This window comes from Octopus bimaculoides, chromosome 15 (assembly GCF_046866305.1).
Source record: "Octopus bimaculoides isolate indiv1 chromosome 15, ASM4686630v1, whole genome shotgun sequence".
Lineage (NCBI taxonomy): Eukaryota > Metazoa > Mollusca > Cephalopoda > Octopoda > Octopodidae > Octopus > Octopus bimaculoides.
This window is the reverse complement of record NC_142942.1, coordinates 22,711,043-22,718,542: the sequence shown is the minus strand read 5'-3', so window position 1 is coordinate 22,718,542 and position 7,500 is coordinate 22,711,043. Positions and strand designations below refer to the sequence as shown.

General features: G+C 34.1%; 1 protein-coding gene across 21 annotated transcripts in view; it reads left to right on the top strand.

Moving 5' to 3' along the window:
* LOC106871305 (uncharacterized) overlaps positions 1-7,500 on the top strand; it is a 193,210-nt gene that overhangs the window by 143,046 nt on the left and 42,664 nt on the right. For 10 of the 21 annotated variants that reach the window (XM_089363565.1, XM_089363564.1, XM_089363567.1 and 7 more), the window contains one exon: positions 4,280-4,325. The exons of 10 other annotated variants lie outside the window; for them this stretch is intronic. In XM_089363565.1, the coding sequence (XP_089219691.1) occupies positions 4,280-4,284 (5 nt within the window). In that variant the 3' untranslated portion in view covers positions 4,285-4,325. Of the gene's footprint in view, positions 1-4,279; positions 4,330-7,500 lie in introns of all 21 variants that reach the window. One more of the 21 variants, XM_089363559.1, reaches the window with a different exon arrangement.

Genomic DNA, 7,500 nt, shown 5'->3' with positions numbered 1-7,500 from the left:
GTAGTGGTTTAATAAGAATGGTGAAAGACTTTTAAGCTGAAATGACAAGCTTAACCCAGTTAAACTCTGAGTTCAAATTCTGGTGTCTCCCCATCAGGTAAGTACTGCAGGGCGGGGGTGGGGGTGAGGTAGGGTCGTTGGGGTGTTGGTGGTGGTGGTGGTAACACTCATTAATCATTGATTTTCTTCAACATCATCATCATCATCATCATCATTTCACTGGTGATTGCTTTTGTTGTTCTTCTTCATGTCGTTATTGTTGTTTTCATTAGCAATGTTGTTTCATAACTTTGGTGCTGTTGTTGTTGTTTTGATGCTGTTGGGTCATGGTCATGATGATGATGATGATGATTATGGTGGTGGTGGTGGTTTTGGTGGTGATTGTGATGGTGATGATGGTGGTGGTGATGAAGGCAATGATTGTGGTGGTGGTAGTGATTGTGATGGTGGTGGTGGTGATGGTAACAATCATGATGATAGTTACGGAATATGATGATGCTGACAACAATGACGACAGCAATGATGATGAGGAGGAGCAGAAGGAAGCTGATCATTGATGATGATGATGATGATGATGGCGTTATTTGTGGTGGTGGTGGTGGTGGTGGTGAGGATGATGATGGTGATGGTGGTGGTGGTGGTGGTGGTTGTGGTGATGTTGGTGAGGATGATGATGGTGGTGGTGGTGGTGGTTGTGGTGGTGGTGGTGGTGGTGGTGGTGGTGGTGGTGGTGATGGTGATGTTGGTGAGGATGGTGGTGGTGGTGGTGGTTGTGGTGGTGGTGGTGGTGGTGGTGGTGGTGGTGATGGTGATGTTGGTGAGGATGATGATGGTCGTGGTGGTGGTGGTGGTTGTGGTGGTGGTGGTGGTGGCAATATTGAGAATGATGAGGATGATGATGGTGATGGTGGTGGTTCTGGTCATGATAATGCTGCTGCTGCTGCTGCTGATGATGATGATGATGATGCTCTGAATGATAATGCTGTAGTGTTAGTCGTCGTTGTTGTTGTTGTTGTTGATGATGATGATGATGATGGCGATGGTGGTAGTAGTGATCATGATGATGAGGAGGTTTATGATGATGATGACGACAAGGAGGTGGAGGTGGAAGGAGGAGAGTGACAATGATGATAATGAGTACGATGGTGATGATGATGATGATGATGATGATGGAGGTGGCAAAGGTGGCAGTGATGACAGTGGTGATGGTGATGATGATACAAATCCACTTGCAAGGCTTTGGTCAGTCACCCAGGGTCTGTAGTAGAAGACAGCTGACCAAGGCACCACTCTGTGGGATTGAACCTGAAACAGTGTGTTCAGGAAAAAAGAAAAAACCGTCTTAACCCCGATCAGCCACAACTGCACCTACAGAATAGAATTCATCTTATCATGTATGTTGTAGTCGTGATTCAGTATTATCCAAACAAAGTATTATCCAAACATGAGATGACATCTTAGCCAGGAGGTTTGTTATTTCGCTTCGTTCAGCTTTACATCTACTCTTTGTAAAGACTTGTTGGCTTTTAGCTTTGTTTTAGTTCAGATTTAAACATTTCTATTCAGCTGGGTTTTTTTTTTTTTTTAAATGCAAATGCATTTTGTCCGTGATATTTTTATAACATTCGTTTATGAACAATTGTATTTGTCAATTAATGCTTTCACAAGAGCTTGTAAAATTGTGTGTGTGTGTATGTATATATATATATATATATACATATATATATATATATATATATATATATATCACATGCATGTATGTATACATATTTCTTTAATAATGGTTTAAATTCAACTGAATCAAACTGTCATTACACACACACACACACACACACACACACACACACATATATATATATATATATATATATATATATATATATAAGAAATTAATTAACTGTATGTTTATTTCATTTACCTATTGGAATAACATTGTCATTGATATAGGTAATATAAACCAGTAAATTCTTCAGATATTTAATATCCCTCAGGTGTATTTACACCAACCCAAATTGTTATATATATGTGTGTGTGTGTGGGTAACCTATACATACATACATACATACATATATATATATATATATATATATATATAAATTGATATAGCAAATAAAATGTTTATGGAGGCAGGAATATTTTTTCAAATATTATGTGAATAAAATTTCATTTTCGTTAAAAAATACAATCCATTTATTTATGTTTTTTTTTTTTTCTTCATTTTACTGAAAACAGAATAATAAAGCTATTTAGATGTGCATTATTGCTTCTGTGGAAACATGGAAAATTATTTCTATTTCCCCCTCCCATCATTTTTGATGCCATAAAAATGCAGAATTTGTTTCATTCAACTGAAAATTGCATTTTGGAAATTGAGTAAAAAAAAAAATAAAATTACCTACAAAAAATTATTTGAAAATAACATTACCCACATTTCTTGTATTAGCATTCTTCCTACTTTGCTTAAGATTTTATTCACACACACACACACACACACACACACACACACACACACACACACACACACATGCATGCTTACACAACACACATGCATATTTGTATGTATATACTTATAATGTATACATATGTATATATATATATTTATAAGGTGCATGAATATATATATATAGATAGATAAGTGTGTGTATGTGCATGTATATATATATATCTATATATATATATATATTTATTTATATATATACACACGCACATGTATATCTATATCTATATACACACATGTATACATATGCGTGTGTATATATGTATCTCTGTCTCTCTCTCAATATATATGTGTGTGTATGCATATATATATTTTTCTATACACATATATCTATGTATATATATATATATATGTGTAAATATATATATTATATATATATATATATATATATATATATATATATATATATTCTCTTACAAGGCCAAATGATCCCTCATATGTCCTGTCATTGTCAGCAGTACTAAAAATTATGCAACCCATATTTTCTAACAGTTTGTCATTTCATTAAATCAGTTGATTGTAAAGAAACAGTCAAGGTTATCTTTGACGATTTTTCTTATTGATTTCATTTGACCGATATTTCCTTTGGAATTCACCAGCATATTTTTCTTTGGTTTCAAAATTCTTGTCAGTCTTGTGTCATGTGTTTCTTCCTCGTTGTTGTGTCGCCTTTAAACCATTCTGTCTTGGCCAAAATCAACTTCAAATTTTATGACAACAATAATAATAATAATAATAATAATAATAATAATAATGATAATAATAATCATCGTGATAATGATAATAATAATAATGATGATAATAATAATGATGATAATGATAATAATAATAATAATAATAATAATAATAATAATAATAATAATAACAACAACAATAACAATAATAATAATAATAATAATAATAATAATAATAATTGCTAGTTTCAGTTGTGGGATATTTTATGAGATATCAAATTGCATAAGTTAATTATTAATTTTTTTTTCTATATATATTTTTTGTTTATATTTTTTCTTTACCAAATAGCATTTTCATTTCAAACATGATTTTTATAAATAACATGCTGACATGCCCCCCCCCCCACCCCCACCATCGAGGCTCTCTATAATAAAGTTTTACTTTAGAATTAATGTGTTAAAAAGAACTGAAAAAATGTATATACATATATATACACATATATGCATATATATATATATATATATATATATGTATATATATATATATATATGTATATATATATATATATATATATATATATATATATATATATATATATATATGCATATATGCATGTGCGTATGTGTTTGTGTGTTTATATATAAATGTATGCATGAATGTATACAAAAGAAACAAGACGCTAAATTGAAATCTTACCCACCTCTGTGTGTAAACATGGATGCATAAGTGTGTGTGTGTGTGTGCATATGTATACACATGCATGTGTGTATTGATATATGTATATGCATTTACATATGTATAAGTATGAATATATACGTGTCTGTGTATGTATGTCTATACGTATATGTACATATGTATATGCACACATGTGCATATATATAAATATATACATATGTACATTTATACGTATATATATATATATATATATATATAAGTACATGTGTGTGTGTGTGTGTATACATACATATTGTGTGTGTGTGTGTGTGTGTGTGTGTCTGCATCCCTTCTCCCCTCTAGTCAGTTATTCATGTAGTTCTCTATTTTATTACTCAATATTCAACTTAAAGTGTTGTTTTTTTTTCTCCAACATGTTATTCACATGTACAGTTTGACAATGAAACACCTGAACATGGAGAAGCTGCTTAAAAATGCTGTAGGTAATATAACTGCTCTACCATTGCCATAATCCATCTCTGTTCACATATGGTCAGCACCATAGCACTAACCCTACCCCCTAGCATGCATTCTCTCTATATCTCTTTCTACCTCTCTCTACCTCTCTCTCTTTCTACCTCCTTTTATCTCTCTCTCTTTCTACCTCTTTTTATCTCTCTCTCTCTCTCTCTTATCCAAGAATTCTATAAACACATCTTTAAACCAATCAGAAATTGTGTCTGGTTTCACTGACCACTGTCCACTCTTAGTCCTCTCTATCCAGAATCTTTTAGTGGCTATTAAAACTCCCTTTTAATGTTTCACTTGGTGTCCAGTCTCAACAAATATCTGCACATACAGCACTATCTCTCAGATTCCTTCCTTCCTTTCTTCCTGTCTTCCTTCTCTTATAGACTCATCAAGCCTTTGTCTTGTTTAATTACTATTACTATTATTATTATTATTATTATTATTATTATTATTATTAAATAATCTTACACAACATAGGGTGGTGAAGAAAGGATTATTATGAATGCTGTTGTTGTAGTTTCTGCTACATAAAGAATACCTCTAGTTTAGTTCTCCCTGTTCCTTAATTTAACCATACCTTCAATCCCACCTGTAGATTTCATGAAACAAGTACCTGTAATTTACTGGGGTTAACAGTATGCACTTGGCAAACATTCTCTACAAGGGATTTGCACCCTGATAAGTAAAGCCCTTGTGTTTCTGTATTTCCCTATGTGTGTCTGTCTGTGTGTATTTCACTGTATGCATGTTTGTGTGTGTGTGTGTATATACATGTATGTACATGCATGTGTGTGCATGTATCTGAGTGTGTGTGTGTACATGTGTGTCACTATTTCTGCTCCATTAAATCCAAGCCCTTAGACTTAACAAAAGATATAATATTCTTTGTATATACAATATCCTGATGGCTTTTCTGTGAGATATATTCCATAATTAATGGTAGAATATTATTCTTCTAACGTGAAATATCTTACGTCTTATTTTTAGAATATCATCAACTTTTTTTTCATATATCTTATATATTGGTTTCATATTTTGGCACAAGGCCAGCAATTTTGGGGAAGTGGGGTAAGTCAATTACATCGACCCCAGTACTCAACTGGTACTTATTTTATCGACCCTCAAAATGATGAAAGGAAAAGTTGACTTCAGTGAAATTTGAACCCAGAAATGTAAAGACAAAACTCAGCCCATAAAATCTTTTGTCCTGCGTGCTAACGATTCTGCCAGCTTGCCACCTTAGAAATAATAATAATAATAATAATAATAATAATAATAATAATAATAATAATGATGATGATGATGAAATTATTGTGTATAGTGCTCAAGTGCACTATAAATAGATCTTGTATATTAGAATGTGATAAGTTCACTGAGATATATCATATATACTTTTAAATAAGCCCTTTATTCCCAGTTGAGCATAGCCATTGAATGACTTTCTTCCATTGTTCTTAACCCTTAGCTGTCTCCCCCCCCCCCCCTCCGTCTTGTTGGTTTTGAATTGTTCTCGATGCTTCTCTAACTTTGCTTTTGTTTTAGGTAAGGGTGTTGCACCAATGCAAACCCATTTTTACCTCTGGGAAGATGTGGTCCATATTAGCCTGGCCCTTGTCCTTTGATAGGGCATGAGAGGCCCCCTACTATATGTTTACAATTCTGTTGGGGGCAGCCCTGTAACTCACTAGATCCTGTCAATCCATCCAACCCATCCCAGCATGGAAAAGGGACATTAAATGATGGTGATGATGATCCTGGTGGCAGAGCTTCCAGGGTCATTGAGGTACACAAACCCTCACATCACCACCACAAGGACTGGACCTTGTCAAAGATACATCATATGTAGTGGAATATTATTTTCTACTTATGATATATCTTATATATTAGAATGTCATTTGCTGCCTATGGTTTATCTTAAGCGGTATAATACTCACTGTGATGTACCTTATATCATATAGACTAGAATATCATATTTGGCTCTAGGAAGAACATTACACCATGTAAAAGAACCATGCCAAGGCAGAAACTGGAGTCTGGTACAGTCCTCTGGCTTGCCAGTTCCCGTCAAACTGTCTGACCCATGCCAGCATGGAAAAACGGACGTTAACTGATGAGGGTTGTAATGAAGAGGATGAGTTTACTGTTATATACCTTATATAGATATTAAATGTTATATATATCATTAGTTTCTTGTGATATAAGCATATATCTTACATAATCAATAAACTATAATCAATGATTCCTTTCACATCTTTGATATTTCTTCAATCATTTTAATTCCAATCTAGTACGTTAGTTTGGTGCTTTTGTTGTGAATTGCAGGCATGGGCAGATTGGTGTGTGAGAGAGAGAGAGAGAGAGACACACAGAGACAGAGAAAGAGATAGAGAGAAAGAGCAAAAGAGCGTGTATGAGTATACATGTGTGTGTGTTTTGTGTGTATGAGTATTCGTGTGTGTGTGTGTGTGTGTGTGTGTAAGTATACAAGTGTTTGTACCAGAATCGATGTTTCATTGTCTGTAGAACAAGGTATTAATGACATGAGGTACAGACCTGTTTTAAACTTGATGCATTTCTAAAAGCCATGCCCTCTTTTAAGGGTCACCATGCACATGTTCTCAGCTCTAGGGCCTGTTTTAAGACCCCCAAACCCTCAGTTCTATTCTGTCAAATGCATCCTACATAGCAAACTGCCTCACCCACCTGCTGGGATTTGAAGACAACCACAATAGGTGTGTCTGGACTAACACTTAAAAGGGATCATATGATACAGAGAGTACCCAGAGTACCCTGTTCAGAAATGTAACCAAGGTAACCAAGACCAAACTTTTTCTTTTCTTTCTTTTGTCTTCATTAGTCATCTTTCATCTGTCCTCAGTCCCTGTAACTCATTTCTCCCAGACACTTGCTACCTTCCCAAGATTTAGCCAGATTTTACTAGATTTAGCTGGATTTAGCAAGTATTTGCCAGATTTTAGCCAGAGTTAGCTAATCATTTATTAGAGTTTTGAAGAATTTTAAAAATTTTAGCCAGAAGTAGCTAGGGTTTGTCAGAGGTTGATAGAGTTTGACAGATTTTGACAGTTTCCCAGAAATAACCAGAGTCAGCCAAAGTTTGCCAGAGTTTTTTAGGTAGAAGCTCT